Genomic DNA, 12,949 nt, shown 5'->3' on the forward strand with positions numbered 1-12,949 from the left:
CTTACGTAAAACCAGAGCTCTGTTAAAAGTCATTCACCAAAATCAGTCAAATCTAATAAACCGGGATCAACACCCCTTTTCTGCAGGTGAATTTAGTGTAGACGAAAGGTGGCAGAGGGACAGCCCTGATAGCCGAAGTTCTGTATTTATCCTGCTAACTGGTTCAGCAGCAGCATTGCTAATACATCTCAGCCCTCAGCTGGCAGGGCACCCTGTAGGAGCAAAAGAGAGTTCATGTCCCAGTCTGTCCTTCTTGTCTCCTCTGCTGGGACAGCCGGCTAGAGGGGACCACTGGTGCAAATTATGATAGTGGTTTCAAGTCTGAAATGCTGAGCATGTATCACTCCATAGCTGCAAATCCACAGGTATGTTCCCGCTGATCTTGTCCTCTGTTTTTGTAGTGTATGCAGGCAACTGACGTGAAATTCACAAGCACGTCAAAGAGCATGAATCTTGTGAATTTCACTTTACTTCCAACACAGGAGCGCAGAGCAAAATATACAGCAGTGGGAAAAGGAAAGGGAAGTGTTGTGTGTGCGAGCTCCGGACACCCTTACGTGCATGGCTGTAATAGAAAACACAACAGATCTGGACATATTTTAGATTGTCAACCTTGACGGTTTCCCTGTAAATGATGGAGGAGAGAATCAATGGGTGTTGAGGTTTCATTTGGGCTCTAGAACTTTTTTGAATTGTTCTGAGTTTCCACTAAATTGTTCTGAATGTCTTGAAGTATTTCTCCCATTTAACTGAAGCCACTGGTTTTTTTCCACTGTTTTTTTTCCCAAGGGGAATTTAATTTTTGAAAAGATGATTTTCTAGCTACCTGGAGGCCTGGGCTACATAAACTATAAACATTCTTGCTTGACATTAATTCCCGCTCCGGACTTTCAAGGGAACAACATTTACAAAACAAACAACACGCAGCAGCTCTGATTCTGAGTTTTGGCAAAACCAAATGGAACTAGAATCACTCTGTTCTAAATTTAGAAATCACGGGCCTCCATTTTCAAAAGTGCTTTGTCATTTTGGGTGATTCCGCTTTTGGGTCCCCAATTCAAGACACCTTCACGGGGACTGATTTTCAGAAGTGCTGAGTCCAGGCCCTCGGAAAATCAGGTCCCTGGACTATGTTGTAAGTTGAGCACTTAAAATCACAAGTCATGTTTGAAAATTTAGGCCCATGATTTTTTGAGTGAGTTCTATGTATGACACAGCTTATATTTCCCATCCTTGCTTCCAATCCACTAATAAAAGCCAGCAATTTCAAATGTGGCATCCTACATTTAGCGATCTAAATCTAGTAAGTGGCCTCTTTCCAGTGCTATTTAGAACCTACTACAGCTACTGAAGTCCAGGGAGATACATTGGGGGTAAAACCAGTGAGAGAGAGAGGGGGGCTGGGCCCTGAGTACTCTGCAGAATATTCAGTGCCTGATGATAAAAGAGAACTCTTCCTGTGAGCGCTACATCATAATATTTGTTTGTTGCTCGTCTTCAGTAGTTTCACTACTGTGGTTCTGGAGTTGGGTGTGTATCGCGTCCAGGCAATAAGGAGCTTTGATTGGATATTACTATGTGAAATGGCAGTTGCTGATCCTACACTATCAGGAGGATTTTATAGCAAGTCACTGTCATGCAGTGGAAGCCTAGTTTTTATTGATGCCAGTAACGTTCCCCGAGAGAGACTGGATTATAAGGAGCTTAGTGCCAATGAGAGAAAGAGAAATGGATCTGTGTGCAACATTTGAATTTTGGCGTAAAATTTCCCACTGCACTGCAGTGCTTTCACGCAAGCTGCTCTCCATGATCATGTCCATGTGAGTCAGACTGTAAGCTCCCTGAGACAAGAACCTTGTCTTTTTAGATGCTTGCAAAGTACAGCCCCTCACTTGCTCCAGCCATTGGACAATGCTCCCTCTCTCATGGAGAGCAGGTGTAACTTTTTTCACTATAGACCATTTGTGAGGCGACCACCCTTTTCCAAAGCTAGGGTGACAAGGCGACAGGCGGTCAGTTCATGCTCTACTGGCTCTTCATGACAAAAAGGACATTTCCGCCTGTGTGGGGCTTTTTTAAGCATGTGGCACACTGACAAAATGTGTTACGTCTTCCCCCTAGCTGAACCTCAGTGACTATCTGCCTGCTACTTCCCCCAGCTAACGGCATCGGTCCATTAGCTCAAGTGGTACCTGTCTGTGCTTTGGAGCAGGAGGTCCCTAGAATCAATCCAGCCAGAGGGTCATTTCAAATGAACGCTTAGATTTGGTAGAAAACTGCAGACTCTGTGGAATCGGCCTTCGTAATTTCCCCACTGGCTCTGCTGATGATTACCTAGTTCTGCTTTTTCGGGGGGAGGCTGGAAGGGACAGTCTATTGTTTGTACAAAATGAAAGAGTTTCCAGAATTGTGGTGACAGTGAAATCTCTCAGGATCTATAGGACGAGATCCCTGGATGTTTAAAAGCTATTTGGAGTTGCCATAAGCAACCTCTCCTTTCAGATCCTTCCTTCATACAACTGTTCTGATCTGTGTTTATACAGCACCTAGCGCAGTGGGGTCCTGGGCCAGGCCTCGGACTGCTCGGCGCTACAGTAATACAAATAATAAACAGTAACAATAACAACGGCTGCTGTCTCCGCATTCCGACAGAGCCTGAACATTCCAAAGTGCAGCGTGCAGAGAACAAAAAGCATCCCAGCTTAACAGCTATGTGCAACCGAATGCAAAGTGCCAACGGAAGGGTAGGGCGCAAGACTTTTCTGTTTCCTCTTTAAGTCTGTGTCCAAGGACTGGGTGTGATATTTACAGTCTTTATTGTGTCCAGCCGGAGGAAGGCTGCTGGGCTTCTCTCTGCTTTCTAAAGGTCGCATCACCCGTTTGCTAAAGGCAATGGAGCCATGTCGATTGACACCCGCTTCGGAGCTGGCCCCTGGTTTCAGTTGTGATTTTGCAGTCCAGAGGCTGTTTGGGCTTTGGGCACTGAGAAGAATCAAACAGTGCAGCGGGGAAGCTGGTGTGAACATAATGTGCCAGCCAAGGTGGTTTTATTTTTATGTCATTTTTCACCTGTGGGCAGCCTATAGCGAAACAATTCGATGAGCAGCCCGTCGGGCCTGTCCCCCCTAGTAGATAAAAGACTGAACCCAGCTGTACTGAATCTATAGGGAATTCTGTATGGAGGCTCTGTCACATTCCAGGGTGCAGTCCAGCCCAGTGAGGGGTTGTCTTATCGCCTGCCCTGTAACCTTGGGTGTCTCACAATGCTTTGCTGTTGTAGCTCCCAACTTGGGCTGCTCACAGCCAGCATACCAGCTTGCAGGTCACACTCTGAAGTGTCTGTGTGCTAGACAGGACTGGTTCAGCACTCTGACCCTAGCAGCCGGTCTGCACCCCCTCAGTCACACTTTGGCTTCCACCAGCCTGGGTTACTACTTGCAGGGTGACCCCAACACACTCCCAGTCCCAGATTTTCTCCAAAACATCTGTTCTGCAATGTCCAGCCCTCTCTTGGGCAGTTCAGAGAGATGTTATGGTTTGCCGCCCCTTTAAGGAGTCAAGATTCAACAGCTTGTTGCTTTCACTGGAGTTACCAGATAGTTCAGTTTAAACACAGCACTGGATGGGTTTAGATTAAAAATAAAACACGGTTATTAACAAAAGACTATAGGATTTTAAGTGCATTCAAGTATAAAAGATACAGTTAGAGACAGTTACCAGCAAAAACACACCTAAAAGTCTAAAACTTAATCTAGCAAGTTTTGGTTCCAGATTTTGTTCAAGATGGCTGTTCTCACCCTAGGCATTCAGCAAGCTGGTGACTGATCCTATCCACAGTCAGGATCTCTCTCCAAAGCCCAAAGGTGCTGGTGCCTTTGTCTTCTTGGGTGAGAGAGAAATTGGGGTTCTCGGCCCTTTTCTTGGATAGCCCAGTGAACCTTTGCAATGGATTCCTCTGAAAGTTACCCCTCCAAGGAAAGTTTATCACGCAGTGAGGAAGGCGACGTGGAGTCTGGTGGAGAAGGAGGCTCCATCCTCTTTTTTCCCCCCACTTGTGTTTGCTGAAATGGAAATTGTTCTGTTTCCTACCCTCTCCTCCCCCTGCTGACTTGAGGACCCTGTTTACTACTTATATGTAACGTGAGGTAAACGCACATTTCTTTGTTTAGGATAAACCAGTTTAACAACTGTTTCCTCAGCGGGGCTGTCTGGCTCTGAACATGTGCTTATAACAGGGGAATTCATAACTGTACATAGAATGGTGCTATATACATTTCACCAGGCTATTACTGACCAGCAATTTATTAGTTTTTAGATGATACCTCACCAGGCATATTTTGTACAAAGATTATTACACTAGTGTGTAAGGTGTGAATACAGTGATGCTTTCGGTCACAGGCTCCTGGACGCAGGCAGCACCTGTGGTTCACCTGGATCCTGTGACCTTAGGTTTATGTGTCCCGAATTAGTCATTTAAAAATAAGGACTAAAACCAAACTGAATTCTTTAAGCTTTGAGCCTCCAGGGCTGTTACAGATCATTTAATTTTGTGGCGGACTGTGAATCACACGAGAGATAGAATTTTCAAAGGTATTTAATATCAAATATCTATTGAACAATCAGGCCTGGCACCATAACCATACCCTGCACTGATCCTCACATGCTAAGAGGAAAGCTGCATTTAGAGATGAGCTGTCCCTAAATGAGGAGACTGGGTGTAATCATTTCTCTAACAGTACCTTGATGGTGGATGGATTTGCCTAAGCTATAATTAGCCTGCTATCCTTTGCATAATCAATTATAATAACACCCCATCATTAATTAATATAAAATCTACCTTTTACCTTACCTGTAGTTCCACTACCATAATTAAATATTTTCTACTTCCTTACTGGCTATTTAACATTAAGTGTCATTTGAATTGACATCTGTGTAAATGCCATACCAATAACTGTCAATATAGATAACATTGCTCCAAACATTAACATTTTATTTAAAACACTTGTAAAAACCAGTGAGGACCAAAACAACACGACCTGGGTTATGCCCGAATTTATCTGTGACTTGCCTCAGAATTGTCTCACTTGACTGTTCACGTTTATCAGGCCTTGCTTGGCTATTGTCATGTCTATTCTTAGGAAACAGATTTTTGGGCCTACTTACATTTTCAACACATTTTTATATACACGTAAGCAAACGTCAGCTCTACAGGCTAGGATCCCAAACTAACACACCCAGCCTGGGCTGACTAATGTCACCACCCAGGGGGGTCTTTAAGCCCTGGCTTTAGGGTGACCAGACAGCAAGTGTGAAAAATCAGGACTGGGGGGTGGGGGAATAGGAGCCTATATAAGAAAAAGTCTCAAATATCGGGACTGTCCCTATAAAATCGGGACATCTGGTCACCCTACCTGGCTTCAACAGTGCCGTCATGAAAGCGATCACTGACTGCACTTCAGACTCCAGATTAGGTCCTCAGATGGTTTAAACCAGGGTAGCTTAGTTTGCAATAGAGTGATGCTGATTTATACTAGCTGAGGTGCTGACCCTCTTAGCCTGTGTGTAACACAACTCTTACTGGCCTGTGTGGGTGATGCATTGAAGGGGGATCTTCAGGGGGCCAGGCAGTACAGCAGTGTTATGTAGTATCTGTTTCAGCAGCTGCATTGATCATTGGGATGGTGCTTTGGGCCACAGGGATTCAAGTCTGATAGACGCATTGACTTTAAGGCCAGAAGGGACCATTGTGATAATCTAGGCAGAGCTCCTGCACGTTGCAGGCCACAGAACTTCACCCACCCATGAAATATTTCCCTTCATGCCATTCCGCTAAGCTGACTTCTAGGCTATCTAAGGATCTGTCTCAGGGATTCATCTGTCCCCATCACTGCACTTTCTGAGCATCTCGCCATCTTTGATGTATTTATCCTCCCAACCCTGCGGGAGGCAGGGCTGGGTTGTCATCCCTGGTTTGCAGTCGGGGAACAGAGGCACAGGCTAAGTGACTTGCCAAGCACGGATTTGAAGCCCTTCTCCCAAGTCTCAGCTAGCACGTAACCACTGGACCCTCCTCCTACTCCAGGAGAGGAGCCTGAACCAACAGTTGGCCCCTGTGCTGCCCCAAGTGAAGTAGTTTGACTCTGGAGCCACACTGGGCTCCTCCCCACAGGAGATGCCCTGAATCAGGGACAGCGACAGCCGGGCCGCAAACCCAGTGTTTGGGTGGACGCAGCCAGTGGTCTGCTCTCTCTGCTTGGAGGATCCAGACCAGCTTCCATCGCCTGGCTGCGAAGGCAGGGACGAGGGGGGGAGGAGACGGCGGGAGACCTGGTTGTGGGGCAGTGTGTTGTATCATGTAACTAAATAGCATGGACTTGCCCCCTCCCCCCCACACACTGTTTATGTAAAGAGGAGATGGGGGGAGCCAGCCATTGATATCACAACCGTGGCATTCAAGGTAGCTGGCACCAAGCCCCGACTGAGAGGAGGGGGCCAAGGGAGAGAGACTAGGCTCCACGTATAGAAGAATTACTGGAAGCCGGTTTCTATAAGCAGATCCCCATGAAAAAGGCAGCACTGGGGTAAAATAAAACCTCCCGCCACTCTGGAGGAGAGAAACAATGGCCCCTGGAAAAAACAGGTGGTAAAAATAGAACCAAGGCCCTCCCCGTCACAGGGCCAAGGGGACCGATCGGCTGGGGTCCCGTGGCCACCCACACAGTCATATTTACAGGACGCCTCGTGCCGTCGCATCGGGACTGGGCTTGTAATAGGAGTGAGTTATTCTTACGAGGCTGGTGGTAGACTTTTTGGCAGTTCATTTCCAGTAGCTCCTGATAAGATCATCTGGGCGTGTGTGTGTGTGTGTGGGAATAGAGTTGCCAACAGTCCCATATTACAAGGGACGTCCCGTATTGAAATAGAAAATGGTCTGTCCCGTACTAAATCAGTGCAGGGCGCCTTGTATCCCGTCTTTCAACATATTACAAATAGTCTCATTATGCAAAGCCAGTTTGATTATTCCCTTACTGTCCAATGATACAGTTTGTAACATGAGCCAATGTAGTAATGCAGAACCAGTCCCATGATTTACTGAACCAATGTACCTGGAGTGCAGAGGTTCCCAAACTCTGGGGCATGGTCCCCTGAGGGGGGCACAATAAGGTCATCGGGGGGGGCAAGAAGACCTGATGGGGCCACACTGAAAGGCTGGAATTAGTAGGGGCTCTGTCTGGCAGGGGAAGTGGACAGGGCTCTGTGCGGGGGCTTGGCTGCCAGACCCGGGCTCCCTGCCTGCCTCGCTCCCCCACTGCTGCAGCAGCCACCAACCAGCAGTTACGCTCCTCTACTGGGGACATTGGCAGAGACTCTGCGAGCGGGGAGGCTACACCCCGGGAGTACTAACCCCCTGCCAGGCAGAGCCCCTTCCTCACCCTGGCCCTTCAGCGCCTCTCCAGGGCATGCAGCCCCATCCAGTCCACTTGCCCTGCCAGACAGAGCCTGAACAGGGAAAGCTGGGGTCAGCAGGGGGCCCTGTCCAGCGGGGGCCAGTACTCACGGGTGCATCTCTCCTCTCCCCTCCTGTGCTGCCCTGTTTGCTTCCAGAGCTGGGTCCTGGCAGCCAGACTGCCTGACTGCTGCAGGGAGTGGAAGGTTTCCTCCACGGCCATGTGATTAGTACCCCCACCCCTGTGGTGGTGGGCACCCCACCCCGGCCCCGTTGGCCCAGGGCACTCCTCCCCCCTAGGGGTGCTAAGAAAACAGTCCCGTACTTTTGAAATACAATGTTGGCCACCCTACGTGGGAAGCTCGGCCCTATATCACAGAGCCCACAGTCCAACCGTCACCAGCTCCTCAGAGCAGGGTCGGCCGGGGTGGCCTCTAGGGAAGAGCCAGGCTCTGGCAGGAAGCAGGATTCAGGAGTGGGTGCAGTACCATGCAGATGCCCCTCGGACGGTGCTGGGAGAAGAGTTAGGTGCTGCTGGAGGGTGTCTCTGTTAATTTGTCCGTCCATTACTGGGGTTAACGCCTGGGAGTTTTCCATCCTGTACTTGGTAGCGTGGGGTAACAGTTTAGGGGGCAGTGTTCAAATTTGGTCCCTGCAGTTTGGAACCTGAAGCCAGATTTAGGAGACTAACTCTAGGCACCCCAGCTTGGTACAGATTAATGCCCCAAGTTTTAGTGTCTGAGGGCCCCCTGGACTGTCTTGAAACAAAACAGGCGGAACTGGCCCCTGAGCTCTGTACATACAGGTGCTCTGTGTACTTCAAGAGTGGCCAAAGCGTGGCTAGTAGGCGGCAGCGCGGCTTGCCATTGCCTGAAGTGTTCATTCGGCTTCCCCTGAATCTGAGCAGAGGAGAGTTGGGTTCTCTGTGGGCCACCAGGCCCGATTGCAGTGGGCGGGGGGGGGGGGGGGGGGGAAGGACTGCAGTCTGCTCTGCTCCATTCCTACTGGCTGTGACTCTTGGGCTCATGGCAAGCTGCTGTGGTGGCTCTTGGTTGGGCAAAGTTTGGACCTCCCTGGGCAATGGGACTGGTTGAGACAAACTTGGGACTCCCCCAGCCAAGCCGGTGGAAGGGCTCTCCTGGCTGCAGTGCGCCAGGCTGGCTGTAGGGGGAGCTGAGGCAATGGCCCGGCAGTGGGAGGGCGTTCGTGGAGAGAGTTAGGGGGTGATGGAGGGAGGTTTCCAGTTAAATTGCAGGGAGGGGCTGCACAGAACCTGAACCAGCTGCAGGAGCCCATGAGACTCCCCGGCAGGCTCCTGTTTTCAGCCGGCATGGAGCAGCTTTTGTGCCACACTGCATGGCTGTAAACACCACGCCAGCCTGGGCAGGGCCTGGGACAGGGGACCCCCCGGTGGCTGCAGGTGCAGCCGCATTGTCTGAGCTCACACAGGATGCACCAGCCAGGGTGGGGCAGTAGTTTCCCCGGGCCGCTGCGCGTGTCTGTGTGCTGGTGACAACAACCAGCGCCTCTGCTGAAACTAACCCAAACCATCGGGGAGGCACATTCCAGCCCCCGCCTCCCGGAGGTTAACTTTGCTCTCGTGGCTCGCCAGTCAAACTCACGCTTTCCCCCCCTGTGCCGGACCAGGGCTTGACTCCTGGCCCTTGAGACTTGAGAATCTGGGTCCTGAGCTTCCCTGTGGTTACCCTAAATCAAGTAGGCTTTCGTTCCCCCAGGACATCAACCCCCTTGCTCCACTCCCTGGCCGCTTCTCAGCTACCTTCTAGCTGTGGTGGCCCGAAGAGAGAGGTCGTGGGGTTTGTGTAGGTCTTTCCACCTTGGTCCTGTTCTTAACAAGCCATGCTGGGGTTGCGTCATCTTCTCAGTTGCTTCTGACATGAACGGGAGCTCCAAGTCCTGACAGGGTTCTCCTGACACTAATGCTAGAAGGAGATTGGGCTCTTTGCGCAGCAGGGTGAATGGAGAGTGTGGGGGCATTGCATATAGCAGTGTGTCTGCTCTGGGAGGCGAGGGAGGAAGGGGGGCAGGTATAGACCAGGTGTAATTGTCCTCACCAGGATCCAGTTCAAGATAGAACATAGAGGCACAGGGACGGGGTCATACACACATCAGTGGAGCATAGTCAGGGCCTCCTTCTCTCCCCCATCGACCCCAGAGGACGGAGCTGGCCCCGTGTCTCCCTGCCTGGGTCCAGGGGCAGTTGGCGTGAGGTGCCCAACCCACAGGCAGAATGGTACCAAGCGAGTCGCTCTCTCTCATGGAGACTTTTGATTTGTTTCTTGCTGTGTTTGGCTTTAGTTTAATCTGCAGCACAAGCAGCCCAGGCTGAAAAGCCCTTGGCTGCCCTGTGTGGCTGGCCCATGTTCTCACAGCGGCTTGGCCCATGTAATGTGGACGTGAGGTTTCCTCCTCTCCCCCTACCATCAAGTCAGGCTCAGCCTGCCGTCTCTGCACCTCACTGTGGAGGGGGCACTGTCCCGAGAGCACCTATCTACGGTAAGCACGAGTGACATTATCCCCATTCTCTCCTGCAGATGTGGCAGTTCCAGTTGAATGTGTCCTCAGCGGGGAGGACCACCCCACCTGAGCGAAAGGTGCTGTTTGTGATCATCTGTGACAAGTACTGTTTTGTGACTGTTCATTCGGGGGATCTCCACCCGACCTATGTCTCGGTGAGTATTGTCCCTGGAAAGAGCAGAACTCCTAAACACAAGGATTGTCACAAGGAACACAGCCGTGTCCCGGCTCCCATTGGCTTGTTCAGCACTTTCTCAAACCAGTTCCTTTGGGGCGAATGTTCTCCAGCTCAGTCTTGCCGCACGGTGAGTTTTTTGAGACCATCTGAGTAAAATTGGATCCAGCCATTGCTGGCTGAGCCGCACATGGAACGTCTGAGCAGAACATCAGAGGATGGAGACATCACGGCTTCCGCACTCAGCTCACGACGGCCAGTCAGATTGCGTTCTGACTTTCCCCACAAAAACACATCAGGCTCTGGGTTCCGCGCGCACCTGGAGAATTTCACTCACCAGGAATTTGCTTGAGAAGGGTCTGAGCAGCTGGAACTCCACCTCATACTAGCAAATGGGACAGCCTTGGTGTAGCACTGTGTACTGCTGGGTGGGAGCCTCCTTCTTAGGTCTTGTCCCCAGTCAGAAGGGAGTCGGAGGAAGCGCAGACTGTGGTGGGGGAGGCGGAGCCCCTCACATCTCTAAGGTCTGGCCCTCCGTGATTATAAAGTAGCATTGTCCACCTTCATCGTTTTCAGTTATCACTGCAGCGCCTCAAGGCCCCAGCTGAGCTCAGGGCCCCATTGTGCTAGGCACTGTACATACGCTGAGCGAGAGACACTCCTTGCCCTGAAGAGCTGGCAGTCTGAATATAGAGGGTGAGAGGGGAAGTGACTTGCCCAAGGTTACCCAGCAGCTCAGTGTCAGAGCTGGGAATAAGACTCAGGTCTCCTTATTCCCAGTCCAGTATCCTACGCCCTAGAATATGCTGCCTCGCCAATCCTCCTTGGCTGAAAGGATGGCGGCCACAATACAGGGCCTCCAGGGACAGGGATGTAAATCTATGAAACATGGGGACCCCTTGGGCTCCCTACGGGGGTGAGAAGGTTGCCCCACTCAAGAAGAGAAGCAGCCTGGACTGTCACCTATTCAGCGAGCCAGGTGAAGGACAGTGCATTCAAAGCGAGCAAGATCCAACCTTTTTCTCCTTCCTGTTCTGACTAGAGGCAGGTTGGAGGGGAAGCATTAGGTACGGTGCTGATTTCCTCCACCCCATGTGAGATCTGGGGAATTGTGTATCTGGGGTTTTGGCGCTGGCACATCCTCTGCCCTGCCACCTGCTTGCCTCTCTTCTAATGACACTCTGCCTTCTCGGGCACCTGGTGGCATTAACATGCTTTACGAACATGCATGAATAAAGGGGCACATGGCCACTGTGAGGCAGGGCAAGATTAGCAGTCCCCCATTTTACATGTAGGGAAACTGTGGCACAGAGCTGTTCCGTGTTCCTTGGGCATGTCCATGGCAGAGGCAGGAGCAGAAGTGGGGCTGGTTCTGCCAGCTGGCCAAGACAGCAAAATCCTCAGAATCTGTTTGTTTGCATGACTGTGGCTTGGTAGGGACAGACATTTGGAAGGGTGGCCCAGTGGTTAGGGGGTAGCCTGGGACTCAGCAGACCGGACGTCAGGTCTCAGCTCTGCCACCGATTTCCCGTGTGACCTTGGGCAAGTCACTTAGTTTCTCAATGCCTCAGTTCCCCATGTGTAAACTGGGGAGAGCAGCCCTGGCCTGCTTCCTAGGGGTGTTGTGAGGCTAAATTAGAGATTGTGAGGCACTCGGGTAAAATGGTGATGAGGGACATATAAGCACCATAGCTAGACAGCGCTGCTGATTGGACAATCTGAAGAGCCAGCTCTGAATAGAACCCAGGAGTTCTGGATCTACTCACTAGACAATACTACCGCACTCCATGGTAACAGTCAATAGCATGAATGTTATTGTCACTAACACGTGCTGGTGCCTTGACTCCCTAGCCCCCCAATATTTGGCTTTGCTTCCCTTGGGAATTTGGCAGGCTGTGCCGGTCCCTGACTAACTCCACATCAACTCCCCTTGCCCAGGGAGAGATGACAGCTGAAGTCAGTAAGTCCCTTATAGGAAGGGACGTTATTAAAACAACATGGAAGTGTGCCCTGGATAGGAGGGCGGGGAGGAGAGTGTGAAAGAAGGGGAGAAGGAAATGTCTCTCTCTCGGTCTCTCGTTCAGTCTTTCTGGCTCCTGTGTCCTGGTTGTTTGCCTTTGTCTGTCTGTTTTTTCTTGTGAGAATAGGAAGCAAACAGCTGGCAGCATCTGGAGAGAGCTCCTCTGGCTGGGTTCAGCAGTGGGCCCCATGGAAGGGGGAGTTCTTGGCCAGTTAGCTGCTGGCCACTGCCCCAGCTGGAAGAAATCCTCCAAATTCCAAACCAAGCCCCCCAGGACCCATTAGTATTGATAACAAACAGCAGGGGCTGGAGATGGCGTGTGATCCCCCGATAGGAAACATGTGCACTGCCTCCAAGTGACTGAGGGAACATCCCCAGCTGACAAGCCAAGTCCTGCACCCCTCGTGGGGGAACCGGTGGGGGTGGGCATGGGGCTGGGGCCGGGGACTGGAAGGAATGCAGAGCTAGGCCAGGAGGTGAAGAAAGGACTCTTGAAGGTCAGTGCTGGCAGTTAGGCAGTGGGGGGGGGGGTGGGTGCCATGGGCAGGGAGGGGTATGTCCAGGCTGTTTACCAGCAGTCATGGCCTGGTTTGTACTGGGCACCAGAGGTGGCTTCAGGGCCAGCGCAACCCATTAGGCGACCTAGGCGGTCGCCTAGGGCGCTACAATTTGGGGGCTGGCGACCGCGGCGGTATTTCGGCGGCGGGACCTTCCGCTGCCTCTGTGCGGGGCGGCATTTCGGGGCGGGACCTTCCGCCGCCTAGGGCGG

At 51.2% G+C, this 12,949-nt stretch overlaps 1 protein-coding gene across 1 annotated transcript in view; it reads left to right on the forward strand.

Annotated features, from left to right (window-relative positions):
* ENG (endoglin) overlaps positions 1–12,949 on the forward strand; it is a 66,368-nt gene that overhangs the window by 27,996 nt on the left and 25,423 nt on the right. Inside the window, exon 3 of the mRNA XM_008169258.4 lies at positions 10,003–10,140. Coding sequence (XP_008167480.2) covers positions 10,003–10,140 — 138 coding nt within the window. The remainder of the gene's footprint in view (positions 1–10,002; positions 10,141–12,949) is intronic.

The sequence above is a fragment of the Chrysemys picta genome, chromosome 18 (genome assembly GCF_011386835.1).
Source record: "Chrysemys picta bellii isolate R12L10 chromosome 18, ASM1138683v2, whole genome shotgun sequence".
Taxonomy (NCBI): domain Eukaryota; kingdom Metazoa; phylum Chordata; order Testudines; family Emydidae; genus Chrysemys; species Chrysemys picta.